Source organism: Muntiacus reevesi, chromosome 12, assembly GCF_963930625.1.
Source record: "Muntiacus reevesi chromosome 12, mMunRee1.1, whole genome shotgun sequence".
NCBI lineage: Eukaryota > Metazoa > Chordata > Mammalia > Artiodactyla > Cervidae > Muntiacus > Muntiacus reevesi.
The window spans coordinates 50817938-50839840 of NC_089260.1; the positions used below are offsets into that span (position 1 = coordinate 50817938).

The 21903-nt window shown below is 40.1% G+C and overlaps 1 protein-coding gene across 1 annotated transcript in view; it reads right to left on the reverse strand.

Moving 5' to 3' along the window:
* The window catches only part of NKAIN3 (sodium/potassium transporting ATPase interacting 3), a 513211-nt gene that overhangs the window by 12922 nt on the left and 478386 nt on the right, over positions 1-21903 (reverse strand). Inside the window, exon 5 of the mRNA XM_065903180.1 lies at positions 20983-21043. Within this exon, the coding sequence (XP_065759252.1) occupies positions 20983-21043 (61 nt within the window). The remainder of the gene's footprint in view (positions 1-20982; positions 21044-21903) is intronic.

Below are 21903 nucleotides of genomic sequence, written 5' to 3' on the forward strand. Positions count from 1 at the left end.
GCCATTTCCCTCTCCAGCAGATCTTCCTGCCCTAGGGACTGAACCTGTGTCTCCTGCTTGGCAGGTGGATTCTTTACCACTGAGCCACCAGGGAAGCCTGCTATACTTCAATTTTTAAGGAAAAGCCCTTACGAGGGAATGGAGTTGATCACAGCCTTCTAGGTAAACTTACCAGGATGTTTCGTGCATTCTGGAATCACAGAGATGGAAGGGACCTTAAGAAACAGAGACAGAATCATGTGCCTCGGGGCCCTCCCACTAAACACCATTTTCAGGCACATGGATGAGTGAGTGTCATTCAAGAAGGGAGATTCCATTACCATCAGTAATCAATTGCTGTGCTTAATAACTTCCCCTAATAAAAAGATCTTTCTTACATCCGACCAACATCTTTCATACTGTAATCTCTCTGCCGAGTAATTCTTCAGAGTGGGGATGAAAGAAATCATTCATCATCTTCTTTTCACATAAGTGTGTAGAAGACGGTCCAAGTCACCATTCGGCATTGTTTCAGTTCTTTCCTCACTTCCGATGCTCTGGTCATTTTTGTTACTGTACAATCCCTGCCAAGTTCCCCACATGCACAGACACCCACTTCTGGGGCAGATCATTCATGAGCTTCAGTAGCATGAGCAATGAGGTGGTGGTTGCTTGGTTCTGGAATGCGACGTGGGGTGAATGCTTTTCCAAATTGGATTTGCTTTAAGAAACCAACATATATTTAAACACCTATCATGTGACAGGCACTGTGCTGACTTGTGTGCCATGTGCACCTGTGTCTCTTTTAGCTCACTCTGCTGGAATAAAATTAATTCCACGTGGGGAGGTGGAGGAGCCAATACAGGCTTCTAGAGGCTTCCGTCCCCAAAGCAGCTGGGGCAGGAATTGCAGATTTCGGCAAAGAGGCAGCTGGTAAATCCTTTCATACATATTTCTTATACTAGTGGTTGTGTTACCAATTTCCTCTGTCATCACGAAATTACAGAGCCTGAAAGAATGGGAAGGTCATCTGAGCAAGTCTACAATGTCATGGTGAGAGTGTCTCACCCAAAAGGCCCCAGCTCCACCCCTTACTACTTGAGATACTTTGGGAAGATCATTTATCATCTATGAATCTCAGGTTCCTTATTTATAAAGTGGACTTTTAGTACATTATTTTCATGAGGATGAAGTGAGATAATAATGCAAATTGTATACGGTAGCTACTGTTTTATACAGCTGTCTATTTGCTGCTTAGAGTTTTCTAGGAATGCAGTCATGGTATCTACTTTCTTGTTTTTTAGTATTTTATCAGCCAAGTGACCATGACTCCTTCCTTATACTCAACTGAAATCTGTCCAGTCTGAGGTGTTTTCGTTGTAGTTGCTGACTTTCTCCTGATTAGTCAAACATTTGGGTACTGGGTGGACTTCCCTGGTGGCTCAGATAGTAAAGAATCTGCCTGCAGTGCAGGAGACCTGGGTTCTATCCCTGGGTCAGAAAGGTCCCCTGGAGGAAGAAATGGCCACCCACTCCAGTAGCATGTGAGCCTGTGTTTCCTTTAGCTCACTCTGCTGGAATAAATACTACCCACTCCAGTATTCTTGCCTGGAAAATTCCAAGGACAGAGGAGCCTGGCAAGCTACAGTTCATGGGGTTGCAAACAGTCGGACATGACTGAGTGACTAATACTTTTTTTTTTTTCTTTTGAGTACTAGGCACAGTCATAAGCAGTTTTAGAGATGCTTTTTATACCTTATTCCATTTAATCCGTCCTCCCTCCTCCACCCAGGTGACAGAACCAAGTCTATTCTCAGAGACACGGAAGAAGGCCCCTGGGACCACACAGTTAGAGCCTGGATCCTAACCTAATCTTTTTTCTCTTTTCCCTCTGCTATGCTCCCCCAAGACACATACTAAGTCTCTGCTTTGTACACTAAATCATCCTTTCTTCCTCCAATTTGGCAATCTAATAACAAGAAAAAGAAAACTATCATTTAAGAAACTTAAATCATTGTACTACTTGAAATCCTTTTTGGAATGAACAATAATAATGATAATGTTGGGTTACATGTGAAAGGTGTGTTTCAAATATGAGTGGAAAATTAAACCAATGATTAGTAGTGGTAGGTCCAAATTATTTCAGGTTTGGTTAGTTTTGGCCAAGTTAGAAGGATTAATATTTTCCATCTCATCACACCTTTACTTACAGATGAACAGGCTTTAACGTAACATGATCCTGGTAGTAGGAGTGTGCATCAAGTCCACCTATGAAATCAACTGTAAATACAACATAGCCCAGTATGAATAAGTGTGCAAGTTCACATAATAGTAGATGACTTAAAAAGAACACACAAAAAGTTAACAAAAATATTTATCACACAATGGAAGAATGTGTATTTAATATAAAGACTGTTCAAAATATTATCAGTGGTCAAAAAATGGGGAAATTTAAAAAAAATTTTTAATGGAGGATAATTGTTTTACAATGTTATGTTGGTTTCTGTCATACACCAACATGAATCAGCCACAGGAATACATATGTCTCCTCCCTCTTGAACCTCCCTCCCACCTCCCACCCCATTCCACTCCTCTAGGTTGTCACAGAGCACCTGAAAAAAATGGGGAAATTTGAAGAAACACACACAGAACTTGGGATCTTAGGGACTGAAAAATCACAGTTGTTACTGGCTTTAGTAAAAAATGAAGTATACTAAATAGTATTAGATTTTAAATAATGTGCTTGTCCTTAGGCATACAAATATGCCCTTTCCCCTCATATATCAAAAGATATACCTTTTCTTCTTGTTGCCAGAAACCATTTTTTTTTCTTTAAGAGTATTTATTGTGTTATTAGAAAGACCTTTGAGAAGTCACAAAATCTATGTCCTTGCCCTCTGTCTTCAAGCCATTCCTGACAAATAAGTACCTGCATTTTGCAGAGAAAGTTTCAACTTCTCTCTGGTAGTGTGGTACTTGCCTCATACTGTATAGACTCACTAATTTTGTTAATATTCTGTCTAATCTGTTTCTGCTTTGATCAAAACCTCAATCTTTATTTTGCAAATCTAATGTCTGTGGTTAATATTAGCTCATTTCTCCTTTTTTTCCCCCCCCTGCTGTAGTCCATTAAAGCTATTAATTAGGTCCTATCAAGCTCTGGTTATATTATAGTACTCTAATATTAACAAGTATGTGGGTGTATAGGAACACTCTGAGCTTGGTATGTGTGTGTGTTTAGGTACACAAGTTGTGAATATTTTATCATATTCTCCACTCAAGACAGGCATGCTAGTAAACTGTGATTTTGAGAAAGATGAATTAGCCTAGAAGTTCAGAGGGGCCAAGAAAAGCCCATCCTTTTCCTACCAAGGCACGTAAGTCACCTGGACGCAACCTTAAGGAGAGAAGTAGTGAGAGAGGAGTCAATCGGAGACACTGAAATGATTTTCCCAGGACTTCCCTGGTTGTCCAGTGGTTAAGAAGCCACCAGCCCATGCAGGAGACACAGGTTTGATCTTTCCTTAGGGAAGATCCCACAATGCCTTGTGGCAATGAAGCCTGTAAGGCGCAACAAGAGAAGCCACTGGGATGAGAAACCTTTGTGCAGCAGAAGACCCCGCGCGGCCAAAAAATAAATAAATAAAATACTTAAAAATTCTTCTATTAAAAAAGGAATCTTATCAGAGAGAACTACCAGTGTCTAAAGGGGTCATTTAGTCAGACTAGATTAAGTTTTTACTAGATTAGATATTTAATCAAATATCCAACCCCTGACCTTGTTGACCAATGGGTGAAAATTTAGAAGGAAAAATCACCTGATCAATTAACATTGTTGATTAAAAATTGAATGGCCCTAAAAAAAAAATGTTGGGTAGTACTATACTTTACTGAACTGATATGGAAAATATTTTCATAGTTAAAGATACTATGACTTACAGAGGCACCTTTGGAAGTTGAAGGGTGTGTTAAAAGAAACAAAATTATAAATACATACATTCATGAATAAAATTATTCAATTAAAAAGTTATTTCAAAGTAAAATTATCTATAAAAATGAAGATCAAAAATCAATATACATATTTGTTCAAGCAGAATAAAAAGAAAGCTTTATATTCATTTGAACGTTAAAATGTAACATTAACATAATGATTATTTTTGGTATAAATTCATGTACTGCCATGAATCTGCTCCATGTTCCATGTCTGTCTGTAATATACTACATCACTGATCTTTTGGGGGAAAACATACACATATCTTTTCAATATGGTTTTATTATTTTTATAAATTTATTTACAATCTTATTCAACACTTCTTTTATGATTAGTAAACTTGAAATTGCTGATATCTTGATTGCCTCTGTAAATCATAGTACTTTTAACTAGGAAAATATTTTCCGTATCAGTTCAGTTCAGTCGCTCAGTCATATCCGACTCTGCAGCCCCATGGGCTGCAGCATGCTAGACTTCCCTGTCCATCACCAACTCCCAGAGCTTTCTCAAACTCATGCTGATAAATGCCAAGCACGTTTGCTACAGAGAGGACAGGTGTCATATAGTTTAGCCCAAATACTTGCCCAAACACTGTTATTTTACTTCCATTTAGCTCATCTTTCTGTGCCAAAAATTTTACAAGACACAAAATAACTTGCATTTGACGATACTTTTTAGATCTTCTCACGAATTAAGTTTTTTTCATTTTGGTGCAAAATATAAATTTGTCAAATAAAACGCAGCTCTGTCAAAAGAGTCTTTCAAGTCAAGAGATTTCAAAAGGAAACTATGAAACTGAAAATTAAATTTCATATAACATTTGAACTCTCAATATTTAATTTGTCCAGTTTGCTGTTTTGTGAGCATAAATTTCCATGTTTTCCTTTTTTGTAAGCTTTCACTTATTGCCATTTACTAAAAGATTCAAAAGATGATTTTGGGGGTGCTTCATTTGTTGAATAATTTGACAAGTTCTTCAACTGATCTTGAATGCAGTGCAGCTAAAATGTGGAAGACTCATTTATAAAATGCTCACAGTCATTGTAGGAAACTTGGATTAATTTACGAAGTAGTTCTTTAAATACAGAAATGACCCTAAATGATTGATGAAAAGAAGCCAAGAGAGAAAACGTATTCTGTCATCCCAAAGACTTTGTTTTGTTTGCTTGTTTTCAACATCAATTGCATTACAAAAAAAATTCTTAAGGAAATGCAAGCCAAAACCAGAATGAGATACTACTTTATACACACCAAAATGGCTATAAAAATCAGATAATAAATGTTGGTAAAGATGTGGAGAAATTGGAACCCTCATGCACTGCTGGTGGTAATGTAAAATGTTGCAAGACAGGTGGTTCTTAAAAGGAAATACAGAGTTACCATGCATGGGTGCATGCTTAGTCATGTCTGACTCCTTGCGACCCCATGGACTATAGCCCACCAGGCTCCTCTGTCCATGGGGATTCTCCAGGCAAGAATGCTGGAGTGGGTTGCCATGACCTCCTCCAGGGGATCTTTCTGACCCAGGGATCAAACCTATGTCTCCTGCATCTCCTGCATTAGCAAGTGGATTCTTACTCCTAGGTATATACCCAAGAGAAATGGAAACACATCCACACAAAAATTTGGACATGAATTTTTAAACTCTCAATATTTAGTTTGTCCAGTTTGCTTATTTTGTGAGCATAAATTTCCATGTTTTCCTTTTTTGTAAGCTTTCACTTATTGCCATTCACTAAAAGATTCCAAAGATGATTTTGAATCATCTTTGAAAACAGCATTATTCATCATATCCAAAAGGTGGATAAAATAGGTAATCAAGAAACTGAAAACAGCAAGAATCTTTTATGGGTGGAACACAACAATGTGGTTTTTGACAACAGAAAGCTAATATTTCCACATTAGAAAAATAGTTTTTTTAAGCACACACTAACACTTCCCATTTGCCAGAGTAGGAATACAGTTTAAGTAAAGAGATAAACTGAAGTGTTTATAGATTTTAAAGTTTTTTAAAAATGATGCTTTAAAAACTGAAGTTGTTTTTTGACCCAACAAAATAATTGAAAACAACTCAGTAGGAAATACTTTCAGCTTTTAAGCTTTCAGAGTGGTAGTTGTATCACACTGTTAAGAAAGTGAAGTGACTGTGTATTCTAAAAGTCACAGTAATGAGAAAGATGTGAGAACAAAAGCTGCTGAATTAAGGAGTTGCTCCAGTAGAAATAAGGAGATGAATTGCAATGAAACCTGAGAAGTAGCATAAGAGGCGTAGATGGGTTTTCAGATATATTAGAAAAGGAGAATTAGAAGCAAAACATCATGAAATCTGAAGTCATCACAGCAAGACCACCATCTAAGGGTCTTTGGCAGAAGAGTGGCCTTGGAGGAGACGAGGAAGACAGAGGCTAGGGGGGTGTGCACAACTTGCTGAGTGACCTGCAGGATAATTGATTTGAATTCTCTGGTTATTAAAGTCTTAAAATGTAGAAGAGAAAAATCAGCACAATTAAGAGCTGGCATCAATGGTGCAGAAAAACCGGTTACAGAGAACATTGCCCTCTTCACCCATTCTCGGAAACTGAGGTGTTACTATCAAAGATCCCTTGGGGAGAGCCCACAGCCAGGAAACCCCATTGTTCGTAGTCCTTTCAAATGTATTTCCTGTGCCAACTTCCAACCGCAGAGCCAAGCGACTTCTTGGAACAAATTATGTTACTTGCATTGGAACATCTTTGTGGCTATTCACTCTCCCCATGGCAGATCCCAGACAGGGGTTCTCACTGACCTGGAGGAACTCCAAAGCCATTCTGGATTTACAGCATCATCTTACTGTACAAACGCAGACCTGCTTTCCATATGTGGGGCTTCCCTGGTGGCTCAGATGGTAAACAATCCGCCTGCAATGCTGGAGACCTGGGTTCCATCCCTGGGTCAGGAAGATCCTCTGGAAAAGGGAATGACTACCCATTCCTGCCTGGAAAATTCCATGGACAGAGGAACCTGGTAGGCTACAGTCCATGGGGTCGCAACTGTAAGGCACGACTGACTAACAGTTTCACGTTTCTTTTTTGTTTTTCACTTTTCCACTTGTAAGAGATTCACAACTAAGTCTTCTGTATGACTACAGGGAACTTTTGGTCATCAGTGAGGTTTCTAATTGATAACTCAGTACTACCGACTCAGGGCTTCATCAGGACACTGCAATCCTGACTGACACCTAAAGCAAGACAGGCCATTTTCAGTGAGCACTCAAGCTATCATTTATGTCCCAGGTTTAACTAGATTCACCCTGGTGGCTCAGCTGGTAAAGAACTCGCCTGATGATGCAGAAGATACAAGACATGTGGGTTCAATCCCTGAGTTGGGAAGATCCCCTGGAGGAGGGCATGGCAATATACTCCAGTATTCTTGCCTGGAGAATCCCCATGGACAGAGGAGCCTGGCGGGTTACTGTTCATGGGGTCACAAACAGTTGGACATGACTAAGTGCGCACGCACACACACACCAAAGAATGAACCAGAATGCAGGCATTTTTTTTCTGATCCAGTTCTGTTGCACACTGCCTTGTCTCTGATTGGGAAAAACGGAGACAACCTACCATTGTGTTTAGCTCAGAGAAATGAAAAGACTTGGGAGGATGAGGATCAATTAACAGATTTACTCTGAGCCTGCTTCTTGCTCTATCACTGTTCCTGCTATGTCGTCGTTATGAGACTATTCTAATAAACATTTATTTTATAGGCTGCCAGCAATACTGCTTAAGGGAGCACTGCTCAGGCTTCTAAAGAACTCAAATATGGGGGCTGTTACATTGTGATTTACTCATTCTGTGATAGGAATTCATAAGAGAGAAGCCGGGGCGGACGCTCGCCATCCACCGAGTTCACGCAGAGAGGCCCTTAACAGACCACAGGGAGGATTTTGCAGACCCCCGTAGGTGATGAAGGCTTTTAGGAGAGACCGGTGATTTCTGAGGGAGCTGGCACCTGAACTCTGCCTGCGTTACTAGGGAACGAGCTGGCCCACAGCATCGCTGATCTGCTGCCTCCCCCTGTCTGAAGCATCGGAGCTTTCAGAGGGCATGACCCGCTGTGCCAAATCGCAGACCACGGTGGGGCAGCTCACATCACACAGAGTGGGTGCAGCCACGGTGCCCCCATGGCTCTGCCGGGCCCGGTGAACTTGACTTGCCTTGAAACGCCGCTGACCCCCAGAGGAGGTGGCTGGGGCTGTGGGAATGTTAAGAGCTGTTCAAACAGGCAGATGACAGCCCACGGGCAAGCTTTATGAAGGTTCATGATTGTTCTCTTTATAATGCAGGAAATTTACCATCCCTTACACCTTTCAGAAAGCACTGGGAGCTGAAGAAGGGAAACTTCTTCACGTGAGACACCTGAGATGCTCAGGGAGAAGTTAGCCTCACTGGAAGGGCAGAGTCTGCCACCCTAGAGGTGGCCTTGGCCAGGTCAGTCTTCCAGCATGTTTACCTGTTTTTGCCTGCTATCAGCCATGCAAAATGGGTCCATCTGACTTCTTCTGGTCCCCCTCAGGCAAAGGCCCTGATGTGGAAAACTGATACAGCGCGATGACTCAGACGGCACTATGGCCTGGGAAACACTGCAGGCTGTCACTGGGAGAGTCTGGAGGGTCTGGAAGAAACCACACGTCTGACTGGGGGCCCCAGTCCCTCCTCTTGTGGGGTCGGGGTGGGGAAGCAATAAGAGGCCAGCTGTCTTCAGCTGGGGAGTGCATACCTCAGGGGATGTGAGGACTTCCTAAATGGTGTGTAATTTAAGGTGGAGGTGGAAGTGTTAGTTGCTCAGTCATGTCCAACTCTTTGCGACCCCCATGGCCTGTAGCCCACCAGGCTCCTCTGTCCATGGAATTCTCCAGGCAAGATTATTGGAGTTGGATGCCATGCCCTTCTCCAGGGGACCTTCCCGACCCAGGGATCGAACATGTGTCTCCTGTGTTGCAGACAGACTCTTTACCATCTTAGCCACCCAGGAAGCCAATTTAAGGTAGCCAATTCCAAAAGTGTTATTCCAAAATGTATGTGTCCTGAGAAGGTACCTGTGGCCATTCTGGTTCTGGGTTCACTCATCCTCTTCCACAGCTACCTACTTTCCGCTTGACTGAAGGCATGTATCTCAACCATCTGGATAGACGCTCATCTTACTGCACTCCCCAGGGCAGAAGGCTCCAGGGTACTAAACCAAAGGAAAGCTTTCATTTCTTATGAGGGATGATAAAGTAACAGCTACTGATGACAAGGTAGGTAGCTTCCAAAACAACTGAAGGAGGACAGAATTGATTTATCACCTGTAGTACTTTAAAATAATCTAACAATTTTTATTGAATTATAGTTTACAATGTCCTGTTAGTTTCAGTATTTCAGTTACACACATATGTTTATGTATAGATATATATCTTTTATATTCTTTTCCACTATAGGTTATTATAAGACATTGAGTATAGTTCTCTGTGATATACAGTACATCCTTGTTGGTCATCTATTTCATATATATTAGTGTGTATATTTTAATCCCAAACTGCTAATTTATCCTTCCCTAAAAACCAATTTTTTATAATGGATCACATATACTTTTTGACATAAACTTCAGCCACTTTATAATTCCCACTTATCCTATCTCCTTTCCTCCTTTGTTTTTTCTCTTTGTGTTTATCACTGTTTACCATATTGTACTATATATTTTGGGCTTTCCAGGTGGCTTAGTGGTAAAGAATCTGCCTGCCAGTGCAAGGAATCACAAGAGATGCAGTTTCAATCCCTGGGTCAGGAAGATCCCCTGGAGAAGGAAATGGCAACCTACTCCAGTATTCTTGCCTGGAAATCCCATGGACAGAGGAGCCTAGCGGGCTACAGTCCATGGGATAGCAGATTCGGACATGACTGAGCATGCACACACGCACTATATATTTCACTTAAAAAAAAAAAAACTTATCTGATATCTGACTCATTCACTATAATGTAAGTTTTACGAGATAAAAATTTTTATCTGATCTTGTCTGGTTTTGTTCACTATTTCCCCAGAACTTAGAACAGTGCCTGGTACAAGGTAAGCTCTCAAAACTATTTGGGGAGAGAAGGAATTAAAACAATTGAGTGACATTGCTGTAACAAATTTCCTCTCATTTTTATATTGAAATGAGGTAAAAAGTACCTCAGGTACCTATTATATTCTACTAATAACTAATATTCATCTATGAATACATGAACTAATTGAAACAAAACCACCCTGTCCATTTTATTAAGAGGCACCCTTCCAATAAATATTTCATTTTGTTTAAGACTTGTTTATCAACATCTGCAATACATTTATGTTTGCTCAATCATGTTGGTAGAGGATAACTGCCATTATTCTAAAGTGTCAGTAGCTCACTTATGCCTGACTCTTTGCGACCCCATGGACTGCAACCAGGCTCCACCGTCCATGGCATTCTCCAGGCAAGAATACTGGAGCAGGCTGCCATTTCCTTCTCCAGGGGATCTTCCCAATCCAGGGATCGAACCAGGGTCTCCAGCATTGTAGGCTGATTCTTTACCATCTGAGCCACCAAGGAAGCCAGCCATTATTCTAAAGATAAGCTTCAAATGCTAAATCTGATTTTGCCAAAATAAGGAAGGCCCATTTTTTATTTTTAAAGATCATACCCACAATATTTGTCATATCATCCTCTGTTACATTTGAGTGTTGTTTGTTGTTTTTTAGCTGCTGAGTTGTGTCTGACTCTTTGTGACCCCATGGACTGTAGCCTGCCAGGCTCCTCTGTCCATGGGATTTCCCAGGTAAGAATATTGGAGTGGGTTGCCATTTCCTTCTCCAGGGGATCTCCCCAATTCAGGGATAGAACTCACGTCTCCTGCATTAGGCAGGCCTTGGCAGCAGGATTCTTTATCACTGAGTCATCAGGGAGACCATATGATTGAGCTAGACTTTAATAATGGCAGATTATTAATTAGATGCTCATTTTATAGCAATACAAAATTTTACAACTATTAAACAGTTTTTTTTTTTTTGGTGGGGGCATTGTTTTCACAATTGTGTAATATTTGAATTACATCCTAATATTCTGTTATTGTAATGATAAACTTTACATATTGAATTCTTGCTAACGAGACATTTGATTTGGTTGGTGCTAGTGGTAAAGAACTCACCTGCCACACCGGTCAATGTAGGAGACTAAGAGAGGTGGGTTTGATCCCTGGGTTGGGAAGATACCCTGGAGGAGGGCATGACAGCCTATTCTAGTATTCTTGCCTGGAGAATCCTTTGGACAGAGAAGCCTGGTGGGCTACAATCCATAGGGTTGCAAAGAGCTAGGCATGACTAAAATGACTTAGCATGCACTCTTGAGCCATTTTTTCTTTTTTTTTAGCTTTTAACTGGCATTGCCTTTATTCTCTAGTCCTTTTTCCTCACAGTAGCACAGACACTGAGGGGAAATCACTCTCTTTTTTTCTCGGTATTTCAAGTCACTCTAATGGGATTCTTTGTACGTAATACATCCCCTTTGTGCAAAGTGCACAGAGTGACATTTCCCCAAAGCTTTCAGTATTATTCCTTTAGGTGCATGGCTATGCTTCTTCTATGACATGATTTGAATAGAAAATACAATATTTCTATTTTGTATTCTATAAATCTATACTGCTTTTCTGTAAGGATACCATGAACAGTCTCTAGCATTTTGTCTTGATTCTTGTGCGAGAGGAACCCGGTTACACTGTCCCTACAAAGTGCTTTGATAATAAAGCATCTGCTGCTGTAATTTCTTCTCTCACTCTTGACTGCTAGAGTTGTATCGTCTTTATAAAAATGCCTAGGACATCCCGGCTCCCACAACCTTCTTCCTCAATGCACACATACACTTTTTAGTTTTTCTTTTCTCATATTCAGGAAGAAAGGACCTAGGTTCTTTTCTTTTTCCTTTTTAGTTTTCATCTTTAATAGTATATTTGCTTTTATAAAATTAGTTTTTGTTGGCATAGCATTGCCTCACAATGTTGTTTGTTTCTGCTGTACAGGAAAGTGAATCAGCGATATGTTTACATATATTCCCCCCCCCTTTTTTTTTTTTTTAAATTGTTTTCTATTCCCTTTAAAGTGCTTCCCAGGTGGCACAGTGGTAAAGAATCCGCTTGCCAATGCAGGAGATGCAGGAGATGTGGCTTCAACTCCTGGATCGGGAAGATCCCCTGAGGTAGGAAATGACAATCCACTTCAAGTATTCTTGCCTAGAGAATTCCATGGACAGAGGAGCCTGGTGGGCTACAGTCCATGGGGTCTCAAAGAGTCAGACAGGGCTGAGCGCACACACATGCATGCACACACATTCCCTCTAAAGTTACTCAGCTTTTTTTTTTAAGCCACACAGGTTGTACTCTTTTCCTTTTGTAGATACACTGCTAACCCTTTGGTTCATCCTCATCAGTAATTGGGTGGAATGGCTGCTTACTATTATCAGCTGCAATTTGGCTTTCCTGAAGTCTCTTTCAAAGTTTTTATAAATTTTCAATTACTGTATGCTGAAAATCAGGGTTGGCTGAAGGCCTTTGTGTCATTACTATTGGGCTCATTCAGCGGAATATTCTATTCTAGAGGAAAGAAGATTTTTAAAAATTCTGAAAACACCTCCCTTTTCCATTTTTGGAGCTCCCTTTTCATTTTTTATTTGGATGAACTTCCTCTTTTGTTTTTCTCATGGGTCCACATTTCTGAAGGAAGATGTTCCCATTATCAGAGCACACAGTTTCTCTCCACTTTAAAATTTTCCTAGAGTAAATAACACTTAAGCAATGGCACAGAGAATCTCTAAAATCTGTTTGGGGTCAATAAAGCAGAATGGAATGACTCAGAAAAAAATATTAAATTAAAAACGTAAGGGCTAAAAACAGCTCTAAGAATTTGTCTAAACAGGTACATTTTCCCCTTATACAATGCATTTTTCTTAGTTATTCAATTTTTCCTCAATATATTTTTATCACTCATTTAAATCTAGCTAATGTTTTACTTTGCTCTGTAAATCAAGTGGCAAATACTTGTTGACTTTGAAGTCTTTATAATTCATTTTTTCCTGTCTGCTTCTACAATTTTGAACATTTCCCCTTTGAATATTCTTTTTCCTTTTTAAAATAGCCTCTCTTATTACTTTTGGTTTTCCAATTTCTAGGACAGACTCCATCCCCAAAATGCCATTTCTTCTGAGATCATTTTATAAATTCCTTTCTCTTTCTATGAATAACTGTTCAAAGAAAATTGAATCTGATCATATTCTTCCCAAGATTAAATCCTTTCATTGATTCCACATCATCTATCAGAGCATCCCAGCTGTTGAGACCTGAGTAGGTACAGCTGACAGGATATTGATTCCCTAATTCCCTGGTGTGTGTGTGGTGGGGGCAGGGGGTGGGGCATGCTCATGCCCACATGCTTGCTGAGCAAGACTGGGGGAAGCTAGTGGTCTAGAGTGGTCATTTATTGCTGGGAAAAAGTAACTTATTTGTCACAGCGTGCCTCATAAAATTTGACTTTTCTCTATAAGTGCCAAGATATAAAATAGGTTGGGATTCACTTGCCTGGAGAATCCCATGGACAAAGGAACCTGGCGGCTACAGTCTATGGGATCACAAAGAGTCAGACACGACTAAAGTGACTTAGACTTAACACTGGTATAAGACAGAATCCAAGGTCCCTCAAAGACTGACCTCTGTTGTTCACTTAGAGAACTGAACACACCCCATACACATCACTTCCTGAGTACCCCATGGTTTTCCCACACTGGTTTGACATCTTTTTGCCAGCATTTTAATGTCTTCTTCCTTGTAAGTTTCTTCATATAAGACCATGTTCTCAGGCTCTGAGCAGCCGTGCTTGATGCTATAACAATTAGCCTCTGCTGATCTTTTTCTGTGCATCTGATTCACTTTATGCAGATCATGATCTGCTCTTCACTTGTCCATCATTATTTATATACCTGGCTCACTTATTAGATGTGAGATCTCCTAAGAAAGGGACCAAGGCTTATTCATCTCTGTATCCTTGTGGGTCTAATACACAGCGGTCATTCAGTAACTGTTTCTTGAACTAATGAATCAAATCAATAAAGGATTAGCTACTTAAACTTATTTAAGTCCTAAAATTAAACAATAATATTCTGAATCTGGACTATACTTTCAGACACGGAAAGGTCAATGACTACAGAACAAGAAGAGATTTTGGAAAATGCCGAATCCAGTTGAGCACTGCAAGAATTGGCAACCTACCTAGAATATAGAAAGAACACAGAACACCATCAGGAGATATGGTTGAAAGAAATAAGTGGAATGTCAAAAGAACATCTGAGTCACACAGGAAGACATTAAAATGTTACAAAGGGTTAGTGAGTATAAAGCCAACCTGAAAGAGATTCTTGATAGGAGAAAAGTCTTGTGTCTACTCAAATCTAACGTCATCTGAGTCCCAATGCTGTGGGCTGCTGAATTAGTCACGTTGGGAGGTTATGGAATGAGATCTCCTCTTGTTCCACCAACTATTTTAAAAAGCTCTGAAAATCCATTAGTGCAAAGTGAGAATCACCTTGGAATTGAGGTCCTGCTTCCTAGTTGAAAATTCCTTTAGGTGAAAGAAAGTGAAAGTCACCATCATGTCTGACTCTTTGTGACACCATGGATGGTAGCCCTCTAGGCTCCTCTGTCCATGGGCTTCTCCAGGCAAGAATACTAAAGTGGGTTGCTATTCCTTTCTCCAGGGGATCTTTCCTCTCCGGGGATCAAACCCAGGTCTCTTGCATTGCAGGCAGATTCTTTACCTTCTAAGCCACCAGAAAATCCCTTAACATGGAGCAAACTCAAATCATCTGAGATGTTTACTTACTGGAGAAATAAATTCCAACATTTATTTCAATATTTATTCACCGTTGTGGCTCCATCATTTTGAACATATGACTTTCAAAGCTTCTATGCTGGTCTGTAACCAAGAGGCAGAAAGGGGAAGAACATGGAGAATCACATAGGGCAGGATTTGGCGGCCAAGCCTGGAAGTGGGGGTGTCTCTTCTGCTCACATTCCATGATCTGGAACTCAATGTCATGGGATACCCAACTGCAGGGAGCTTGGGAGATGCAACCCAAGCTCCCTGTATGTATGCCAGAAGAACACACAAATGGCAACCAGCTGGCAAGCCCCTGACACAAGCACATACGTTCAAGCTTGGCAGTTGACTGAACTGTATACAGCAAAGGAAGATGTTCTCAGGGTATGCCATTTACTCTAACCTAGACTGTGCTTTTATAATCAGAGAGAGAGCAAGAGCAAATAGAAGAGAGATGAGAAAGAAGACAGCAAGAGCAGACACGGGTTCAATACCTGGGCTGGGAAGATCCCCTGGAGGAGAGCAAGACAACCCACTCCAGTATTCTTGCCTGGGAAATCCTATGGACAGAGGAGCCTGACGGCTGCAGTCCATAGAGTGGCAAAGAGTCAGACAGGACTGAAGCAACTGAGCATGCACACACAGCTTTATTCACAAGCTGGAGAAAAAGATCCAAAGAGAGGAAGAAACTAGGATGGGGAAGGGAGAAAGAGAGAAAGCCAGGGAGGTGGAGAGAGAATCATTAATGACACCAGCTGCCTGAATACATGGGAAGGATGAACAGAGGAGTCACAAGAGCCCCAGGACAGAGTGAAGACCTATCTTTTCTGTGTCATCAAGAAGAAAATCCTGGATAAACACGGACACTTCTGATGGGAGAGAGACCCGAGGAGCCTGTGGGAAGCCATGTCTGCTGGTTTGCCTTCTCTTTGCTATCTTAGAGTCTGATGCTGTCAGTGCAGACCAGAGGAGGACAAAAATGCCACAATTACATCACCTGTCTGGGCTTCATGTCCTCATTCCTAAAATGAGAGTAAGGACTCCAAAGTTGCAGTGTAGGAGCTCTAAGGCTGCAGTTTTCATGGACCAGGAGATGCAATTGATTTGGAAAGCACGAGAGGAAGAAGCAGAGGGGGTCCTCATACACGCGCCCTCGTAGGGCAGCATCAGGGTCAGTGGGTACAGTACGTGCTTCTCTGCCACACAGGGACCGATCACCAGGCAGCTCAGGGATGGCTGGAGAGAAACGAGGTCTTAGCATACCCACGGTAGGGCTGGCTAAGCAGCTCAGTTGGATGATTGAGAAGGATGGGGATGGGTTGGGATGGTTGGGATGCTAATTTTAGAATTAAAATAGAAATACAAGGAACCATGTCAGAATACTGCTAGCTCCTCTCTCCCTTGGGCTTCTAAATTTTCCCACTAATAACACACTATTATTGACTAAATAATAAAAACTATTGCCCAGGATCCACATAAAATCCTTATGGCCGCCACCCCCCCTTTCTTTTTCTTACTGCATTTAGGATACCATGAGGATGTGAACTTTCTTTTTTTCAGTTGTTTCCTCATAGTCACCTCTGGCTCCCAAATCTCTCATCCTCCATTCTGTACCATCTGGATGGCAGATCCTTCAGTCTTCCTTCTCAGGGAAGGGCATGCCCCACAGCTTGGGCTCTTGGTAACCATAAGAACCAGGAAGCTCCAACCTGTCTGACCCCGGTTGTAGAGAGGTGAGATCATGTCTCTTTTGAGTTGATGGGCATCTGTGTAGAGGGCTTGCCTTCACACTGCCTGGGCTGTTAGTCTGGAGCAGAGAGATCAGGATGTCTTGAATAGCTACCTGATATTTACCATTTGGAAATGAATGAAGAAGAAGTGATGCACTTGATGGTGCCTTGAGATACTCCTGGCTCTGGGTGTCATCCACAGGGCTGTGATGTTAGAGCTGAGTGCTTGGGGGCTCCCTAACAGGAGATTCTATTTGTTAATGGGCACAAAGCTAGGTATTGGCAGAGTGAGGGCCACTTTCATTTAAAAAATTTCTAACGTACAGTTTCAAGTGGAAACACAGAAAAATTAAACCCGTTTCTGACTGTCTAGGCGCCGTTTCACTGTGAGGTTAGCCCCGACTTTGGAGCTGGTTTTAGTAAGATGGCTTTGCTATCTTGACTTCGTGGAGAGTCCCTCCTTGACTTACTGGTTTGGGGAGCTGGGTGTTGATGACATCCCTCTTGAGAGATACTAGGACGTGTAAAATCCCCCATCCATGAAACCACTGATGTCTTTGATGCTGACTCTGGGCTCTTTCTTCAGTCTTGAGGCTGGGCAAGTACAGGGCGTATAAGCCTGTGGGCTGCAGCCCAACAACCCTCAAACATCCACATATTGCAAAGCTCACAAAATAAAGAAATGTTTTGTTTTCTGAGGATCATCCAGGCCTCTGCTGCTTTCTCTCTGTCCTCTACTGCCTGACCTCTGGGTCACATTCTTTCTCTAAGGCTCTTCCAGACATCACAAAAGGAAGGAAGCGAAGCTGGAAATTAACACTCAAACTAGTCAGTTTCCCTCCCATTAGCTTCTCTGGTAAATTCTTAGCAGGACCTAAGGGTTATTTTTATTTCCAGTTCACATCATTGTTATGGTACTATCACCTTGTTCTCTTAACAGGAATTCATGGAAAGACAGGCAAATACATGAACACTAGCCTATGGGAAGTCTCAAGGACAGCAGATATGCAATTATTTTTTCAAAGTTTGCACTTCGTTCCAATAAAAAGTTTCCCAAACTACATTAGCAAGGGTCAAACAGTTGTATAAGGAGGTATTTTGAGATTTTCAAAATAAAATACTGAACCCACATCTGGGGAATTCGTTTTCTTTTCAAAAACTAACACTTAGGGTTTTCAATGTACCTTTCTCCAGCTATTCAACATATACATCGTAGGCTGGGCTTTTCAAACCCAACAGAAGCTCCATTCCCAATCTGCAACCTAATATCAGATGAAGCAGCGCTCGCAAAAGATCCTCTGAAAAAACCTGACTATATTTATAAAGTTAATATTATTTGTCAGCGTCTTTGCTTCCCCTCCACACCTCCTTGAATTAAAAAAGCTATTTTTAGTAAAACTGACAAGACAGTAGCCATCCCACAAGTTCATTTTCAGCAGTAAATGGTTCACAAACAAAATGTTGACATGTTTTTACTACTACAGGTTCCAAATACCCCAGTCCCACAAAAGTGTTCAAAGAGATTGATAGATATTAAAAAAAGAAATAAAAAGTGAAACAGATAAATGGGCTTTTTCATGAGAATGAATGATGAACAGTATTGACCCTACATAGCAGCACTCTTGCTTTTGTGAGCTTTTTATTTCACTGTCTTTGACCTGCAATCATAGTCTTTATAGGAAATGGTGCAAGAGTCTGAAAGGTAACTAAGATGGGTGGCTGGAAATAAATGTTTCCTCAAGCATTTATTACCCTTCAGAAATGTCCATCAGCTGAAATGTTAGTCCCATAGAACCACTTAAGCACTGCAGAGGAGAGAGGCAGGTAGTTATTAATTTTTAAGGATGGCTGACAGCTTTCAGTCCATGAGCAAGGCTTAACTTTGCATTTTGAATAATGCAGAGATTTTCATTAGTTAGAATAGGAATTGAAATGATAAATGCTATATTGTCTGCCAAAATACTATGACATTACTTTGTCTATTTGCAGTTATCTTTCAGAAGAAGCTTTCTAGAGGTATGCTCAGATAAGCTGAAAGGCTACCAGTATTGTTTTCTTATTTGATGTTTACATTTTGGAAACACAATTCAAAGGACACATCTCGATTGGAGGTTGGTAATGCCCTCTCGCTAGCTCAATGGTGGCTCCAAAGGGCAGTTCATTATTACACCTGACAGCTAAGTGTTGGCATAAATTGCACTAGTCTATGGGATCAATGCAGTCAGTTTCAGACATTTCTTTTTGCTCACATCTACCTTCTGAAGACTCTGGGACAATTTAATTACAACTGCACTTAGATTCTTACTTCTCTCAGTAAAAAAAATATAAGATTACCCTCACTTGAGAACTACCAGACTAAAAGGTTTGTGATTGCTTTTTACTGTCATCTTGCTTCCAGCCAATTATCATGTCAGGTTCGTCTGGGGCGTATTTACTTCATTTTGAGCACCCAAGACCCTTTTGGCTCTAAGTATTATTTGAATTGATGGTAACACAACTACTTTATCTAGATGTCTCTTGGTAACTTAATGTATGATCCCAGTAACAAACACTAGAATTAAACCATTAATAGAATAGGCTGCTAGCAGCTGCTTCAATGATGGTTTCATGGGCATTAAAATAGCTGATTCAGAGATTTCTATAGAGAAACGTAAGGTAGTTAAAGACTCTAAAATCAATGAAACCATAATATCTGCCAGTAGCAAGCTGATTCATATACAGTGACATTATTATGTCGAAAAAGGCTGATAGGAGGTCAAAAATCTTTTACTCAGTTTAGATGAATCTTCTATTTTGCATGTCATTTTGCATTTCCAAATTTAGCTTAAAATCACAAGCTTCAAGGGAAAGTCCTTTATATATTTAATCTACTAGATAAAAGACTATTGATTAATCTGCCTGCACGCAAGAAGGTAGGATGAATGAAGAATTGGCATCATTTGAGAACCTTCAATCAGCTCAGTGAGGAGAAGAAAGAAGATCCTTTTGACACCTGCTCAAAAGTACTTTATAAGGTATTCAGCTGGGATTTATCAATCAATGTATTAATATCATGCTTTGGAGAAGCATTTATACAGCCCCAATTCTAATAATTTTGTAAGGTCCCAATTCCAGTTAAAATCGTCCTTGCTCCCACTGGTTGTTTTTGGCTGTGCAGACTGTCTTACTGCGCCCTGGAAGCATTCTGCTGGTTTTCAGTACGTAAGCTTTGGAAGATTGCAGAGCTACTACTGGAACACCTCAAAATATACTTTTTGAAGTTAACCTCATAGTTGGAAGTGTTGTCATTACAATAACACTTTTGAAGTGTCAGAAACCTTCCAGATCAACCAGCATTAAAAAAGATAGCCACAAGCAGACACAAAAGAGATGATCTGGCATGTTTGCATATTTTCACTGCCTGGTGAGTTTAATCTCAAGGTCTAGTATTTCTTCCAGTTGACTAAATAAATCCTCTTTGTTAATTGGATTCCAGTTCATACACTATGAGCTGTACCTATTTGGTGGCAAGAATTCACTCTTTTGCAATTATGTTATAGAAAGTAGTTGTAACATTTAACTAGACACTTATCCTCATTTTTTTTTTTTTTAAAGAGTCAACTTTACAACCCAGACAGTAACTGCAGTGATATAACCAAATTCCCAGGATGGTTGGTTATGATTTATTTATCTAATAATAATTTATTTTTAAAAAGCAAATTAAAGTTTTTTGGTATAACATGAGCCCATAATGAAATTGTGCCAAGAAGTGCCTTATAGATTAGCAGGCGTTCCATAAGTGCCAGTTGTTGACCTTTGTTGCTAGGGTTCTTTCCACATAATTTCCAGTAATAATGTCTTTTTGGTTTTTTTTAGTGTTCTGCTAAAATGTGACTACTTATTATCATTCCATTCATTGCTTTTCAGCATGTCTCTCTCTTTTTTTACATCTTACATTGAAGGTTGTCATTTTTGTTTCCTTTATGGAGTTTATATACATATGTAGCTCTTGATATAATTTATTATCCTATTGATGTTATTGCTATTAGTCAGATTTCAAAATTCTGCAGCCAGCCTACTTATAACTGGTGATAGATAAAGCAACCCTAATTTTCTACTCCAAAAGACACTTAGGTGTCTGATGAAAAGTCACTAAAATGGTACAGCAGCAATCCGTAGGCATCCCTGTCTCTCCGCGTTCTCTTTGCGTGACTTGCATTGAGAGTTTCCATACTTAGTGCCATCTTATTTATGTGCAGGATAGTTTGTAAATGTTTGGTTGTAACTTTACTCTGCTGATTTTAGTCATTTAAAATTCCAAATATAAAAGATTTCATGACCTTGTAATGATTAGTTTTGGAAGGTAATCTCATGCAAAATAAACTCAGAAGCAGACAAAATGATACTTACAGGTATCCTCTTCTTCCATGAAAATACTGATCACATAACAGGCATACACAAAACCAACCAACTGCAAAGAAGAAAAAAAAATCTTGAAAATCTAGGACAAAAGTCCATAATGAAAGAGCCTGTATAATCAGTAAAGAATATACAGTAGTATCATCTAAGAATTTGTAACATTTAGAAAAAAAACTTATATGCTATTTAAATATTTTAAAATAATAGCTATGATTTTAAAGAACCCTTTTTATTTTTACTTAGGTTTAATGACTTTCTCTTGAGAGTCCCTTGGACTGCAAGGAGATCCAACCAGTCCACCCTAAAGGAGATCAGTCCTAGGTGTTCACTGGAAGGACTGATGCTGAAGTTGAAACTCCAGTACTTTGGCCACCCAATGCAAAGAGCTGACTCACTGGAAAAGACTCTGATGCTGGGAGGGATTGGGGGCAGGAGGAGAAGGGAACGACAGAGGATAAGATGGCTGGATGGCATCACCGACTTGATGGACATCTCTTTGAGTAAGCTCCGGGACTTTGTGATGGACGGGGAGGCCTGGTGTGCTGCGATTCATGGGGTTGCAAAGAGTCAGACACCACTGAGTGACTGAACTGAACTGAATGATCTTCTTAAAGTAGTACACAGAAATGGGAAAAATTATAGATATATTTTACTTAGATTTAATTTGGAACAAATTACAGATATTTCCTCTAGATTTTGATTTGGCATTTACAGCTCTTATATTTTAAAACCACCACAGATTATTCAGAACATACATATTTAAGTTTTGACTATTTGTAGAGTAATTAGTAGCACCTTTCATTATTACTACAACTATTTTAATATTTAATCACCACAAGGGGAATCAAAATATGTTCATTGTAAATTAAATACCAATCATTTATTTAATTATGGAAATTGCTCTGAGAGTGT